The sequence below is a fragment of the Cricetulus griseus genome, chromosome 7, assembly GCF_003668045.3.
Source record: "Cricetulus griseus strain 17A/GY chromosome 7, alternate assembly CriGri-PICRH-1.0, whole genome shotgun sequence".
Taxonomy (NCBI): domain Eukaryota; kingdom Metazoa; phylum Chordata; class Mammalia; order Rodentia; family Cricetidae; genus Cricetulus; species Cricetulus griseus.
In genome coordinates, this window is record NC_048600.1 from 99,920,460 (window position 1) to 99,935,358 (window position 14,899).

The 14,899-nt window shown below is 42.0% G+C and overlaps 1 protein-coding gene across 1 annotated transcript; it reads left to right on the top strand.

The window, feature by feature from the left end:
* Nucleotides 1–254: 254 nt before the first annotated feature.
* Ptrh2 (peptidyl-tRNA hydrolase 2) lies at nucleotides 255–11,455 on the top strand (the record flags this gene model as incomplete). The annotated part of the gene is made up of 3 exons (XM_027426358.2): nucleotides 255–359; nucleotides 9,564–9,617; nucleotides 9,808–11,455. Coding segments are annotated over 3 exons (705 nt in total), but the record flags the coding sequence as incomplete, so codon positions are not given.
* Nucleotides 11,456–14,899: the final 3,444 nt, after the last annotated feature.

A 14,899-nucleotide genomic window follows, 5' to 3' on the forward strand; every position in this document is an offset into this window, starting at 1 on the left:
GGCTTCTCCGGATCTCAGGATCCTGGAAGCGGCTCTCAGCACCGACTCTCACACCCGCCGCTGGGCTCCGGCCAACCGGAACCCACTGCGTCACTTCCGGTCCGGTCCCCCAAGGAGCCCGCCTCCGAAAGAGAAATGTTCCACCTTCCTTTTGGCAACCCGAGAGGATCCTCGCGGGATTTCAGTTCGGCTTTCTCAGTTCGGGCCCTGTGGGTGTGACAAGAGGAAGAATGACTGCGCTTTGTAGTTCCTGATCCGGAACTAGTTTTTCTGGACACCCGGAAGAAGTAGGTGGCGCGCGAAGCGTGTTCCTTGTTCGGGAGTGGAGAACCACAAGGTGTGAGCCGCAAGCGCTACAGGTAAGTCTCGGTCCCTTCCAGGACGATGGAGAGGAGTGTAGTACTTTCGGTCTCTACCGGAAGGTATCTTACCATCTTATCCCACTGAGTTGGGCCCCTTTTAGCGACTTCGTAAGCTGTCTTCCACCCAGTGGCCGCTGGAAGTCTTGCCCTGTCTGCAAACCTTCCTCTGGAAGAAGAAACCAAGATGCTGGGAAGGGATAGAACCCAGAATTTTAGTGTCTAGCAAAGCCCCCTCTTTTAGGTGGCATTGATACGCTGTGTTAGTATGAGAAAATGGAGAGCAGGCCTCACACTGTAAATACTGAATGTCCGTTTTCGAGGCGTTCAGCCTTGCTCCGACTGGGAAAGAATTCTATCAAAAGTATTTCTGTTTATTGGTATTGTGGCCTTGTGCATGCTCGGCAAAGCGCTCTACCATGGGGCTGTTGTTAATCCCAAGGGTGGGAGGAGAAAGACCACGGACCCATATCATGGCCAAATTAATTAAAGCAAGCTCTTTTTATTCCTGCACATGGGCTGTCCCTCCCTAGTGGAGTGGTTTCAAGAGATCTACATTGGACATGGGGAAGATAAGGGGCTTCATAGTTCAGGAGTAGAGGTTTTCCAAATGGGGGATTTGGCAGGCAAAAAGGCCAGGTTACAAAGGCAGAACATAAGTATAAGCAAGTTGATCATAACAACTTCCTGAAACAAAGGCATGGTTGCTGTTTCCAGGAACAGGCAAGTACAGAACCTTTTGTAGTTAAGGTTATGGGGGGGCGGCATGGCGAAATCCTTGAGAAACAAATTTAACAATAAACAGTAACGAATATAGTTTGTTTTTACTATGAGATGGTTTTCAAGCCTAAGATGGAGGCAGGCTGGTTTATCATCATTTGTCACCAAGCTTCCCAGTCTAGTCTTGAACTTGGGATGCTCCTCCTTTAATCACCTCCCTTAAAGATTGGAGTTATCAAAATTAAAAGGTTTTGATATGAAATAGTTAAGACCCTGTAGGTAGAATTAGTGGGGATAGGCCTACAGCAATAAATACAACAGTATTTGGGTGACCGATGGATAGTACATAGGTTATAGGAGGGATAGTACAGGCTCTCTTTTTTTTTTCCTCCCCTTTAATTGTTTATTTCTTTAGTTTGGTTTTTTTGAGACAGGATTTCTGTGTAGCTTTTGAAGGCTGCCCTGGATCTTGCTCTGTACACCAGGCTGGCCTCAAACTCATAGAGGTCTGCTTGCCTCTGCCTCCCTCATGCAGGGATCAAAGGCATACACCACCACTGCCCTGACAGGTTTTCTTAAAAATCAATACACAAGCCCCATGGAGGTGGCACAGACCTTTAATCCCAGCACTTAGGGGGCAGAGGCTGATGGATCTCAGAGTTTGAGGCCAGTCTTGTCTATAAAGTGAGTTCTAGGACAGCCAGGGCTATACGGAGAAACCCTGTCTCTAAAAAATGAAAAAGAACAAACAGAAGATGGAATGTTCAGTACCCTGGGTCTGATGATCAGCAAAAAGAACTCAATCCGAACAAAAATAAACAATACTTGAAATCTAACAGAAATTGGAGGCCCACATTGGGAGCCAAAGCACCCTGTACATGGGTGTCTCTTTTTCTCCTAACCCTAGAACTCAAAGTCTATTTTTAATAAAATCTCCAACTGTTTCTGAAATTCTCTTTCTGTGCTGAAACCACAATTCCCAGTTTTGCTTGAGTTGAGCTCCCTAAAAGATGAAAAGAAAAAACTCCTGAGAGCAACAGTGTGGAGCAGCTGTCTCCCTTCTTTCATCACAGACAACCTGACAGACTTTATTGCCTGTCAAGGCCAACTAGAAGCAGGGAGAAGTCCCATTTGTTTTGAGAGCTGTCTCTTGAGGCTTTGCAACAAACAGTGCCTGAACATAGTCTTCAGAGAGCACTGGTTGGTTGGTTGGTCCATCCATCCATCAATTGATTGAAGAGGATTGCAAAAGAGCTTAGAGACTGAGCTTCCATCCCCCCACCCTTCTTTGGGATAGGGTTACTTTATTGTAATTCCTACCTGACCCCAAACATACATGAGGCTATCACAAAATGGGTCAACTTGTCTGGTCTTACAGGTTTCTTCAGTGATAACAGTGCCATCCCAGTTTGATAGAGTAGTCACTAATCACTTTCAAACTGTTGAATAAGAATTTGAATTTTGGCTTAGCATAACCTTAGAACTGAATATTTAGCCATAAGTTAAATGTACTTAGCTATATGGCATTAGTGACTACCATATTGGACAGCTTAGTAAGATTGGACAACTATGTAAGATTGCAGCTATATAAGATTGTATAATGCTACCCATATTTCCAGGCAAATAGCAGGTAGTTTTGCTTAGGATACTGTAAAATTGTCAGATAGGTAAGGTGAGCATTAGGTCAAAGTTGGGTTAAGTAATTCAAAGAGGAAGGTTTAAGGTTTTAAAAGTCACCAGGGAGTGGCGAACAAAATTCAGTGAGACCCATAAGAAAGAACTGTGGTGACAATGACAACTGTCTGGTTCTTTGAGACAGGGTATCACTGTGTAGCCTTGGCTGTCCTTGAATGTGCTCTGTAGACCAGGCTGTTTTTGAACTCAGAGATCCACATGCCTTTGAGTGTACCAGCACCACCTGACTCTTGAACACTTCTGATAGAGTGTGGGAAGAGAGGCACCAATACACAGTGATTAGGAGGAGCAGGTAATTGAGATTGGAAGTGAAAGTGGAAATGCCATGGTGGGTCAAAAATTTTAGGAAAGGGTTTTTTTAGGTTGGAAAATGTAAGAACCAGTGGAGTAGATTATTGCATTGAGCACGGCTTTGGAGGTTATCTGGAGCAAGAAGCCTGATAAAACACGCTTGGTGAAGCAGACTAATTAGAAGGCCCCTAGGAGAAGGGTTTATGGACATACTTATTTTACTGTGCTGTTAAAGGTTGTCTGTGAGACTGACTATGAGCAATGTCAAGCTCTGAGCTTATTGGTTGGTTTATATTGAGGATGCAGAGAAAGAGACTGAAACACCTTTAGAGGTGTTAGTCTGATTGGGGTGACATGAGATTAGAACAGCCTAAGTTTATTAGTGACCTCATGGAGGTGTAGGAATAAGAAATATGGAAATCTTTCTCTGTAGGTGGAGTTTCACAATAACCACACTGAGCTGCTTCACAGTTACCACACTGAGCCTTAATATTAATTATAAATGCTCAGCCATTAGCTCAGGTATGTTACTAACTAGCTTTTACAACTTGACCCATTTCTGTTAATCTGTGCTGCCCTGAGGCTCATGGCTTTTTCCTTTATCCCATTTTGTGTGTCCAAGTTGTTCTTTGTCTGGTGACTCCTCTGATCCCGCCCTTCCTCATCCCAGCATTCTCATTTTGGCTTTCCTGTCTAACTTTATCCTGTTCAGCTATTGGCCAGTCAGCTTGTTTATTAAACCAATTACAGCAATATATAGTCACACAGTGTACTGTACAGAAGGATTATTCCTCAACATTTCCCTCCTCCTTTTTGTCTAGCTAAAAAGTAAGGTTTTAACTTTAACATAGTAAAATGATACATATCAAAAACAGTTATGAAGAATTACAGTTACAACAGCCAATCCTATTTGTATTTGGCAAAATTAGAAAAAATACTCTATTGATTGGTGAGTATAAAGTTTTACATCTAATTTACCTTTTAGTATAATTAAGGAAAACTATAATTATAACTATCTAGTCTATAACTCCATCAAAGACCCCAGAAGGGTGAAATGTTACATAGTGACAGAGACATCAGGCTGCCTGGACAGTCATCCAGAATTCCATTGTAACATTGGGCATTCAACTCAGGCATGTAGGCCTACCATAGCTGACAGACTTTCCTGTAAAGCAGGGATTCTGAAGGACTGTCCTACCTTGTCTTGGCAACGTTCTGCAGTTGTTTTTTTACATCATGCTAGTCCGTTTTAGACAATATACTGTCAGAAATTAAGGCAAGGGCAGTTTCTTTGCCCACGTGGCTAGCTTTTGCCAAAAAGAAAACTAATTCCATCTCTGAAGTAGATTGGTGCTGCCAGGAGTAAATGTGTTTCACTGTCATAAAAAGCCTTAGGTTATTAAACATATTAAATGCCATATTCTGTACTGTCTTTGGAATGTTTGAAAACCGTCTATCTAGTATATCTGTTTATGACCTTGAAAACATATCAAGTATGACTATAAGTTTGACTATTATAGATGACTATTAATTTGTATTTCTTAATTATACATTACATTTTTAAATGAGCTGCATAAACACAATATTCCAAGAGTATAACAAAATTAACATTAAATTTGTATCACTATATAAAAATCCATACCAATGTAAAATATTTAAGACTAGAAATTGCTTTTTTAGTTTAAAAGTAGATTCAATAATTACTGTTTTTATCCTATCATTTCTGTATCCCCCTTTTTTCTTTGCAGAAAGAGATCTTTGAATCTACTCTCCATTACCAATTAACAGCTTGTAACCAACCCCCCCAATGATGACAAACATCCATAACCCACTGAATGACCAACACCCACTCATCCACCCCCTCCCCGCTTGTCACTGTTGTATTTTTAAATTAGAGTGAGCAACTTTTATAATGGCTGTTAGCTTTTTTAAAATTCAGCCATGTCGTCTCTGATTGATCCTTATTTCTTCATCTTTAAAAATGAGAGTTATAGCTTTCTTTTAATGTTCAGAACAACAATAAAATATGTTCACCTAAGTAACTGTCTGAAGATGGGTGCGCTTATTTGGAGTGAACATTGCTTTGGAGCTATGTTGGTAATTTGTAAATTGTTGGTAAATTGTGTATATATTAAAGGATGTTGAGTCATCAGTGGTCGGGGGAAACTGAGGCAGGACAATCACTTAAGGACTCAGACTTAAAGTCCTTTTGCCTCTACCTTTTGAGTGCTTGTCAAGTCATTGCCCATTACCACCCTGAACACACTCCATGTTCTCTGAGTGCTTGTCAACTTCCTCCATGCTGTGACTACAAGTGTGGGCCATTATGCTTGGGCCAGTGAGGAGGGAACATGAACTGATTTGAACCCTAATCCTTGGCTACAAGGCTCAGTAGCAAGTGTTACTTTTGCAGGCACTTATTTAGCAGCTGCCCTGGCAGAAGTCATTTTCTGTGTGTGCTTTTCATTCTGGCAGTCTTTAGTCATAGTCTCAAGAACCTCTTTTGTTTTTTGTTTGTTTTGTTTTTTTGTTTTTCAAGACAGGGTTTCTCTGTGTAGCTTTGGAGCTTCTCCTGGCACTCTGTAGAGCAGGCTGGCCTAGAACTTACAGAGATCCACCTACCTTTGCCTCCCAAGTGTTGGGATTACAGGCGTGCCCCACCAGTACCTGGCTGTGAGATCCTCTTCTTTATAACCTAGCTTTATTTAGTGTTAGGCACTGACCAAAGCAATTCAATTTTATTTATTTATGTAGTTATTGAGGCAGGATCTCTGTGTGGCCCTGTCTGTCCTGAAATGCTCTATGTAGACCAGCGTGGCTCTATCTTCCAAGTGCTAGGGTTATAGGAATGTACCACTCACCTGGCTGTGAATCCATTTTAATTGACAACTTTATAGCTAAAGGTTACAGTATGTTATCCATCCTGTAATAGACACTCTTTGTAGAGAGGTTACCTTTCCTCGAATCTGGTATATGGAATATTTGCTTATTTTGCGACCTAGAAATTGTGAGGACTACTAATTTTACCTGGTGGACAGCTACCAAACATCTGCTATATTGGACTTCTCTTGGTCTTAGTTTGTCTGTTGCCCCACCCTCCTTTTGGGATGTTGAATGTTTGATTCATTAAAATGTGAATACAGTGTGTACTTTGAGAAAAGTTATGAAGAGGGAGCTATATTTGTGAGCACATACCCGGAATCCCAGTTACTGGGAAGGCTGGGGCAAAGGGATCATGGTCATGTTCAAGAGCAGCCTAGGCAACTTAGCAAGGTGCAGTCTGAAACAGCAGAAGCAGGGGGAGTGAGTCCCACCAACCTAATACGCAGGAGGCTCTAGAGCAGGGGTTTTCAACCTACTGGTTTCCACCCCTTTGGGGGTTGAGCAATCCTTTCACAGGGGTTGCATATCAGATACTTAGATTATGATTCTTGACAGTAGCAAATTTGCAGTTATGAAGTAGAAATGAAATAACTTTATGGTTGCGGGGGTGAGGTGGGGTGGGGTGGGGCTGTCACCACAACATGAGGAACTGATTAAAGGATCGGAAGTACTAGGAAGGTTGAGAACCTGAGTCTGTCCCTAACATTGCAGGAAGGAATGGGAGGGGTGTGGGGGTGCGGGGGGGGGGGGCGGGGTCATTGAACTGTCTAACTAGGTAAAGGTGCTTGCCCCCACACCTGACAACCTAAATCAATTCTTTGGATCCACTCCAACGGAAAAGTGTCCTCTGACCTCCATACATTCTCATCCATGTGTGTGCACACATATATTACAGACACACATCACAGGTTTCAAACATTTCCTTGCCAGCTCCTTTTTATCTTAGTGTCCTTTTTTATCCATCATAGACACTTGTTAGTTCTAGACTTGGGATGAATCCTGCTTGAGAACTCGGTACAGTTGCATGACCTGGTGCACATTCACGATGAGTTCCCAGGCATAAATACTTGACAGTTCTGTTACACGTGTTCTTCATTCACCTTAATAGTTATTACAAATCTTATGTTTTCCTATGTGATGTTTCATTTTTCATTAAGAAAGTAAGAGGCAGCCAGGTAGTGGTGGCACACACTTTTAATTCCAGCACTTGGGAGGCAGAGGTAGCGTTAGAGGCCAACCTGGTCTACAAAGCAAGTTCTAGGACAGCCAGAGCTGTTAACACATAGAAACCCAGAGAGAGAGAGAGAGAGAGAGAGAGAGAGAGAGAGAGAGAGAGAGAGAGAGAGAGAGAGAGAGGGAGAAATATCACTTCTAATTTCTGCTTCAATCACTATAGACTTATAGTCTGGCTAAGTTGTGTGCATTCTCTTTATATACATATTTCTACCTCTCTGAATTTCCTAGCTAAACTAGGAAAAGTCAGGCTTTTATGTAATCATTTTCTTCACCCCTCTGAAAGGTCTATGCCTCTAAGTCTAACCCAGACCACCATGGTTGGATGCTTTCCCTTTTTCAGGAACTTGGTGCATTGTTAGTATCTTTCTCAGAACTCCAACACTCCCAGCCATGTATGGCTGCGTCCCCCCCCCAAAAAAAAGAATATTCAGGCTTTATATAATCCTACATTTGGATCAGAGTCTTTGTGGTATAAGATGATCTCTTATTCTGAGAGCTAATGCTGACAACACCATGTAATCATATGAATCATCAAAGCATGCATTCCTACTCTTACACGCTTGTAATTACTAATTCACTTGGGTTTAAATAGATAGCCAAACCATCTAAAGTTTCTACTATAACTTTGACCTGTTTTTGAACTATATAGTTCATGTGCCCACCTGATGTATAAATGAGCTTTATGGTATGTATCTCTTTAGTGACTAAGAGCTGTAATTGAGGATTTGGTAGAGTACTTGCTTATCTAGCATACATGGAATGCTGTGTTTGATCCCCAGCACCACAGAAAACCATTCATGGTGGCATGTTCTTGTAATCCCAGCACTTGGGAAATAGAGGTAGGAAGATAAGGTATTTGGTCAGCTTTGGCTTCCTGGGGGAGTTCAAACCTAGCCTGGGCTATGTAAGACTCTCTTTCAAAAACCAAACCTAAAGAAAACAAACGAAAAACTGTAACTGAAGGGAGCCAGTTGTGGTAGGTCATGCCTGTAGTCCTACCACCGCTGACTCAGGTGGATTAGAAGTATGACGCCAGCCTGGGCTACGTAATAAGATCATGTCTCAAAGAAAAAAAAAGCCCTGTATTCAGCCTGCCATTGCTTAACTCAAAATGTTCTTCATTTGTACTGATTCCCATAGGAATATTAGCTAGAGGAGGTTTAAAGTTATACCGGATATACTTGATTGTCAGTAAGTTTTAGTTATTTCAGCAGCCTGGTGCCAGGTTTATGATCCCAGCTACTTAGGAAGGAGAGGCAGAAAGGCCATAGGCTCAGAGCTAGAGTGGACAACATAGTGAGACCATGTTGCAAAATAAAAAAGAAAGCTGAGCATATAGCATGGTGTCAGAACACTTGCCTAACTGTATGAGGTCTTGGGTCAGTCCCCATGGCCTCCAAAAAATTGACTTGCTTCTGTAATTAATGTAAAGTACTTAGTTATCTGGTGGCCCCTGTGCTGAGCCGAAGCTCCTCAGCTTGCTGGAATCCCATCTTGACTCTTGCACTTTGGTTGCCTCTCTGGAAATAGACAAATGATGGTTGACATGACTGGGTATACATTAGTACCACAACATGCCAGCTATGATGGCTCACATCAGTTCTCATAGCAGTGAAAACTTGCGGTAGAAAGATAGATGTATATAAATGCAAGGCCAGCCTGAACTGCAGAGTAAGACCCTATCAGCAACAAATAGTAATCAAAGAACAAAGCCAAACAAGCAAAAAGCCCACAATGGTACGATATAAAAGTGTGAATGTTATGATATGTGAATCTTTGGGGTGGGGGGCAGTCGAGATAGGGTTTTTCTGCATAGCTCTGGCTGTCCTGGAACTCACTCCCTGCAGGTATCATACAGGGAAGTAAGAGGCCATATAAAGAGTTAAGAATGAGAACACCATGCAGATTGACTTCATCAACCTGGACCAGACTTCTCAGAGTCTTAATTCCAGGCAACAATCAGTCCAATTCCAGATGCACAATAAACCTTTAGGTGTGATGACACAGAAACTCTTTTACAAAGTGACCATGAGGGTGGGTTCTATAGCTAAAAGGCCTAGGATCTAGTGTGATCTCTGACCGATAGTATAGAGGCCATAAAGTACTTGTGAGATCTACCCTAAAGATGGGTAATGGTGTAGGGAAGGATGAGTCTCAAGTAACCATTCTGGGGCATTAGGGTGATGTCTGTCCCTTCAGATAGCAAAATGGTCAACAGATTGTTAGCAACCTCCACTCTCAGCTTTCTGGATGGAATTCAGGTATTTGGTTTGTATCTCTAAGGAGACACCCTGTGTGATTAATATTCCTAGTTCTCTGTGAGTACAAGGATCTGTGACCCCAACATATTAACCAAGCCATCATTTCCTTTTCCCACAGGATTTAAGAAGACTGAATTGTGCTGACAGTTCAAAATGGCCAAAACGATGTCTTGTGGGTCTTTGAATTTTGGAGTACTTGGGATGGATGGAAGCAGGGTCTATGTATAAGATCCACAATGCATCTTGCCTTTCCTCTGTATCACTTAGTTCCGTTCTAAAATATTGTTTGCTAATTATAGGTGCTTTATCTGTGTATCTTGAAACCCCAGTTCTATATAATAACTTTTTTCTTTTCCTTTAAGGTACTCTCCAAGTTCTTGGTTATGGAGTATCTGGCCCATCCTGGTACACTCAGCTTGGCTGCTGGAGTTGCTTGTGGCATGTGCTTGGGCTGGGGCCTCCGGGGCCACCTTGGGATGCTCCCCCAGAACTCAACAAGGGAGAAAAGTAAAGACACAGAGATGGGGACCGAAGCAAGCATCCTGGGGGAGAGTGGGGAGTACAAAATGATTCTTGTGGTTCGAACTGACCTAAAGATGGGAAAAGGGAAGGTTGCTGCCCAGTGTTCCCATGCTGCTGTTTCTGCCTACAAGCAGATTCAAAGGAGAAACCCTCAAGTGCTCAAAGAGTGGGAGTACTGTGGCCAGCCCAAAGTGGTGGTCAAAGCCCCAGATGAAGACACCCTCATTGAATTACTGACCCATGCAAAAACGTTGGGACTGACTGTAAGTTTAATTCAAGATGCTGGACGTACTCAGATTGAACCAGGCTCTCGAACTGTCCTGGGAATTGGTCCAGGACCAGTAGAACTAATCGATGAAGTTACCGGCCACCTAAAACTTTACTAGATGAGCTTTTGTGTGATGGTGATTCTGTCTGACAAGTATGAAATCTGTCAGTAACAATAAAAGCTTAATTCTTGTCCCACTTTAAAATCTGTTCCCATGTTGTTCTATCACGCACTGGACCATTTTTATCTTGAGCTTAAAATACTTTTGAAGGGCTGGAGAGATGCTTCAGCAGTTAAGAGCACTCATTGCTCTTGCAGAGGACTCTTGATTCAGTTCTCATTGACCTGGATGGCAGTTCACAACCATCCATAGCTCCAGTACCAGGGAATCCAACACCCTCTTTTGATCTCATCAACCACCAGGCAAACACACCGTGCATATATACAGAGGCAAAATCACCATACACATAAATCTAAAGAATAAACGTACATGCCTTTAATCTCAGCACTTGGGAGGCAGAGGCAGGCGGATCTCTGTGAGTTTGAGGCCAACCTGGTCTACAGAGGGAGTTCCAGGATAGCCAATGTTGAGACAGAGAAAACGTGTCTCAAAAAAGAAAACAAATAATAAAACTACTCGCCAGACGTTGGTGGTATACACCGGAGGTAGAGGCAAGAGGACCCTGGTCTCCAGTTAGTTCCAGGACAGGTTCCAAAACAATACGGAGAGACCCTGTCTCGAAAAACAACAACAAAAGAATAAAACTACATTGTTTAAATGATGTTGTGGATTGATAGGTGCTGAAACAGTGATGATGTTGGGTGGAAGCCATGTTTCCCAAGTATAATTAGGCCCCAGTGTGATTGATTACTCTTCAGTCAAACCGTGCTGGCCTTTTTGAGGACCTGGTTCAAGAAATCATTGTTTTTTCCCTGCTGCTACTTTTTGAATGATAATCTTATAGACCATTGCATAGACCCACCGTGCAATCCTAATTCAGATTTTTAACTAGCTGGATGTTTTGGAGATGGGGTAACCTTGAACTTGTGGCATTTCCTCCTGCCTTCACCCCCTACATGCTGGGATTGAAAGCATGAGAAATTGTACCCAGTTATGACCTTATGTAGCATTTGATGTTTATTATTGATCCACCTGGGCTAAAGATATTTCAGTGTTTATGAAGCTATGAAAAGATTAAAAAATTCCTTCAACAGTGAAACCAGTGAGTTTGTGAACTTTATGGACTTTGAAAGTGGAAATGTGGGAATTTATGGTGACCAAAGGACTTTTATCCAACCTCTCCTGAAAATGTTAGGAGCTAACATTTTATTTCCTTAAATAATTTTATTAATTAAGGGCACTTTTTCTCACTGTGTATCCCCGACTAGCCTGGAACTTACTGTGTGGAACAGGCCGAGGACCCCTGCCTGTCTCGCAATGCTGAGACTAAAGGCTTGCACCAGCATTTCCTAGCACTATTGCTAGAGTCCGTTGTTCTTGATAGCTCCAGAAGATTGACAGTGATTTCTAAATTCATTATATCCCTGGAAACTGTGTTGGGAAGTATAAGGTCGTAAGTGGAAACTATGCAGAATGATTAAACTGCAGGCAGTTATAACGCTTGGTGCTTTTTATCATACAGAAGCATAGATGATACAGGAGCAATCAACACTGAATGATGCCACAGTAGCAACAGTTTCTAAACAGATGTTTATACAGGAGTCAGAAGTGATGCAACCACATGTAACTGAGTTGAACTCAAATCTTAAATGCATGGTTATGACTCAGGTAATTTATGAGGCTTGCTGCACACTACAGCATGACTCCACACTAACAGACTGTGTTCCCAGCAGGATGGCTGAGGTAGCTGATTCAAGGACCTGTAATAAGCCTGGGCTTACCTATAAGGACAGTGAAAACTTGTTAATTCTGATAACAAGCCAGTGTTTGTTTACCTCTTCTTGGTATGTATTTCACAGGTTCTTACCAAGTAGTCGTCAAAGCATACTCTGCAGAGCCTAAGGAGTCTTTATGTAACTATTTTCATTAACTTGAAGGGAAGGCATTTTCTTTTCTCTAGTGTGTTCCCACTGATGATGATCTATCCAAACAAATAGCTATTACAGCCTGCAAGGTCCCATGTTGATAGTAAAGTTTCATAGTTAAAAAGAGTATTTTTTTCAGCATATGTAGGGGAGGGGCTTTGAGAACTCAAGGCTGCAGGAATCATCCATTCTCCAGTAGATGGCTCAACATACATTCACACAATGCTAGCACTGATTGTTCTCACCACATTGTTGTGAAAAAGATTAACTTGGCAGGATGATGTGGTAGGATGACAGTACATTGTATACATGTATGGAATTCTCAATGAATAAGAACTATTAAAGGCATTTTTTAGCCCATAACTATTTGTGTAACAGTCTGGTTGTCTAAAAGGTTAGTGTTTAGTGCCACTTACTTGTGAACTCAGTTTCATAAGAACTGAAATAAGAGGCTAGGGAGATGGCTCTGCGGTTAAAAGATGGTTCAATTCTTGCAGAGAACCCATGTTTAGTTTCTGGCTCACAATGACCTTTTTCAGAGGACCCAACACCTTTTTGTGGCATCCATGGGTACCCACACTCAAGTTAACATACTACATAGACAAGCACACATACATATAATTAAAAATAAAACCTTATGAAAATAAAATTAGTGCTATTGAATTGGCTCAGTGGATACCCGAGTTTGATCAATGGAACCCACAAAGCTGCCCTCTCATGCTACAACACTACCATGGCAATAAATATACTTTAAAAACCCAACTAAACCAAAAAGTAGCTAGGTGTGGTGGCTCATTTATGTAATCCCTGCACTTTGAAGGCTGAGCCCAGGGAATTTCTGGATGTTCCAGGTTAACAGTGAAATTCTTGTCTGTAGAACAAGACAAAAAAGGACTATTTTGCCCCAAACCCAAGTGTGTGGCAGACATGTCCCCCAAAACTAAGTGCACCAGCTACTTCAATAAAAACAACTGGAAGAAGTTTGGAGAATGTTTTCAGCCTCTCCCACACATCAGTGTTTGGGGGCTGCAGCACCTGCAATGTGCTGGAACCAAACATAGCAGTACAACAGAAACAAACAGCAGTGCTAGTGATGGCACTTCAGGCTTCACATGCTAGGCAAGCACTCCATTGTTCCATATGCATGTTTTCTGTATCAATATACAAAGTTTTTGTTTTGTTTTTTACTGTCACTGACCAACTAAACTCCAGTAGTTTGGCAGACAAGGATGAAATGCTGGCTGCACTAGAGAAAGACCAAGAAGTGCTACTTGCTGTTGCCCTAATATGGCCGTAATTAAATAGTTGTTAACCGCTAGCACAGATTTGTTCACGCAGTGGTTATTTTTATATATCACAAGATCAGATAGCTTGTCATATGAATTTCTCATTAGCCTCCCTCTTCCATTTCCTCCTACTTCAAGCAACAGTAAGAACTATTTAGTACAGTTTTCAGTTTCTTAGTCTAGAACCTACCCCAGTGATAAATTCTAGAGTAATGTTAGTGAAGATCCATACATCATGGTACACATACCACAGCTCAATCCTTAGCTGGCCATTTTATCATTTGAAGATAACCTGACAGGTGCAGCATACTTATAATCCCCACTGCAGGAGGCTGGGGAAAAAGAGGATCTCAAGTTCAGCCTGACTGAATCAAAAACCTGATAGGGTAAGCCAGGCGTTGGTGGTGCACACCTTTAATCCCAGCAGTCAGGAGGCAGAGGCAGGCGGATCTCTGTGAGTTCGAGGCCAGCCTGGTCTCCAGAGCGAGTGCCAGGATAGACTCCAAAGCTACACAGTGAAACCCTGCCTCAAAAAACAAAAACAACACCACCAAAAAACCGATAGGGTGGAGAGAATGTACAACAATTAAGAGAAATGGAGCCAGGTTTAGTTCCCAATACCCACATGGTAACCCCAGTTCCAGGGGTTCCAATGCCCTCTTCTGGCCTGCTGGATCATCAGGCACAAATATGGTACACAAACATACATGAAGTCAAAATATCCAAACACATAAAATCTGCCTAGTAATTCTGCACAGCACTTGGTGTACAGAGAAGAAAACACCATCAGCAGCGTGCTGACTATCTGGCACATCCTCAGGTTTGTTTTTTGCATTGCCCAATGTGGATGGTTTAAATGGCAACTCGACTTCACAGGACAACAGTATATGATTGAAACAGTGAATTTTTGTTGGGGATAAAATCCTCAATGAAACATTAAGAAAATAAATGAGGTCTGGAGAATGGCTCAGTGTTTAAGAGCACTGACTGCTTTTTTAGAGAACCCAGGTTCAATTCCTAGCATCCACAGGGTAACAGGGGATCTGAGCCCCTCTTCTGGCTTCTGAGGGCACTGTGTGTACATGGTACACAGACATACATATAGGCAGAAGACTCATACACATAAAATATAAATATGTTATTTCAAATTGCTTCTACTAAGGAAAGGAAAAGATAGCATATTTCACAAGTTCAGGAAAAATCAAGAACAATGTGATATATTTCTTGATTCCTTATGATGAGGGGTAGGTGGAGATCTGGGAACACAGTGTAGCTTTGGCCTCAACAGCCCACATTTTCACTATGACAAACCAACATGACTTTCTCATTAAT